Source organism: Penaeus monodon, chromosome 19, assembly GCF_015228065.2.
Source record: "Penaeus monodon isolate SGIC_2016 chromosome 19, NSTDA_Pmon_1, whole genome shotgun sequence".
NCBI classification, from domain to species: Eukaryota; Metazoa; Arthropoda; class Malacostraca; order Decapoda; family Penaeidae; genus Penaeus; species Penaeus monodon.
Window position 1 is genome coordinate 48147415 of NC_051404.1, and position 200 is coordinate 48147614.

General features: G+C 53.0%; 1 protein-coding gene across 1 annotated transcript in view; it reads left to right on the plus strand.

Annotated features, from left to right (window-relative positions):
• LOC119585290 overlaps positions 1-200 on the plus strand; it is a 70461-nt gene extending 70261 nt beyond the window's left edge. Inside the window, exon 4 of the mRNA XM_037933963.1 lies at positions 72-200. Coding sequence (XP_037789891.1) covers positions 72-101 — 30 coding nt within the window. The 3' untranslated portion in view covers positions 102-200. The remainder of the gene's footprint in view (positions 1-71) is intronic.

Here is a 200-nt window from a genome sequence, read left to right on the forward strand (position 1 = left end):
AGGATAGCCTGCATCACCATATTAATTTTTTTTTTCCTTAAACACTCTCCCCCTTTGCTCGTAACCGACAGGCACGGAGAAGCTCTCATCATAACACATAAACGACACGTGCAAGTCAGCATCTCTGCTTCCCGTGGCCTTCGCTACGTTTCCCCGAGGGTTGACGGAGGGCCGACGGAGGGCTGACGGTGGGCTGACAG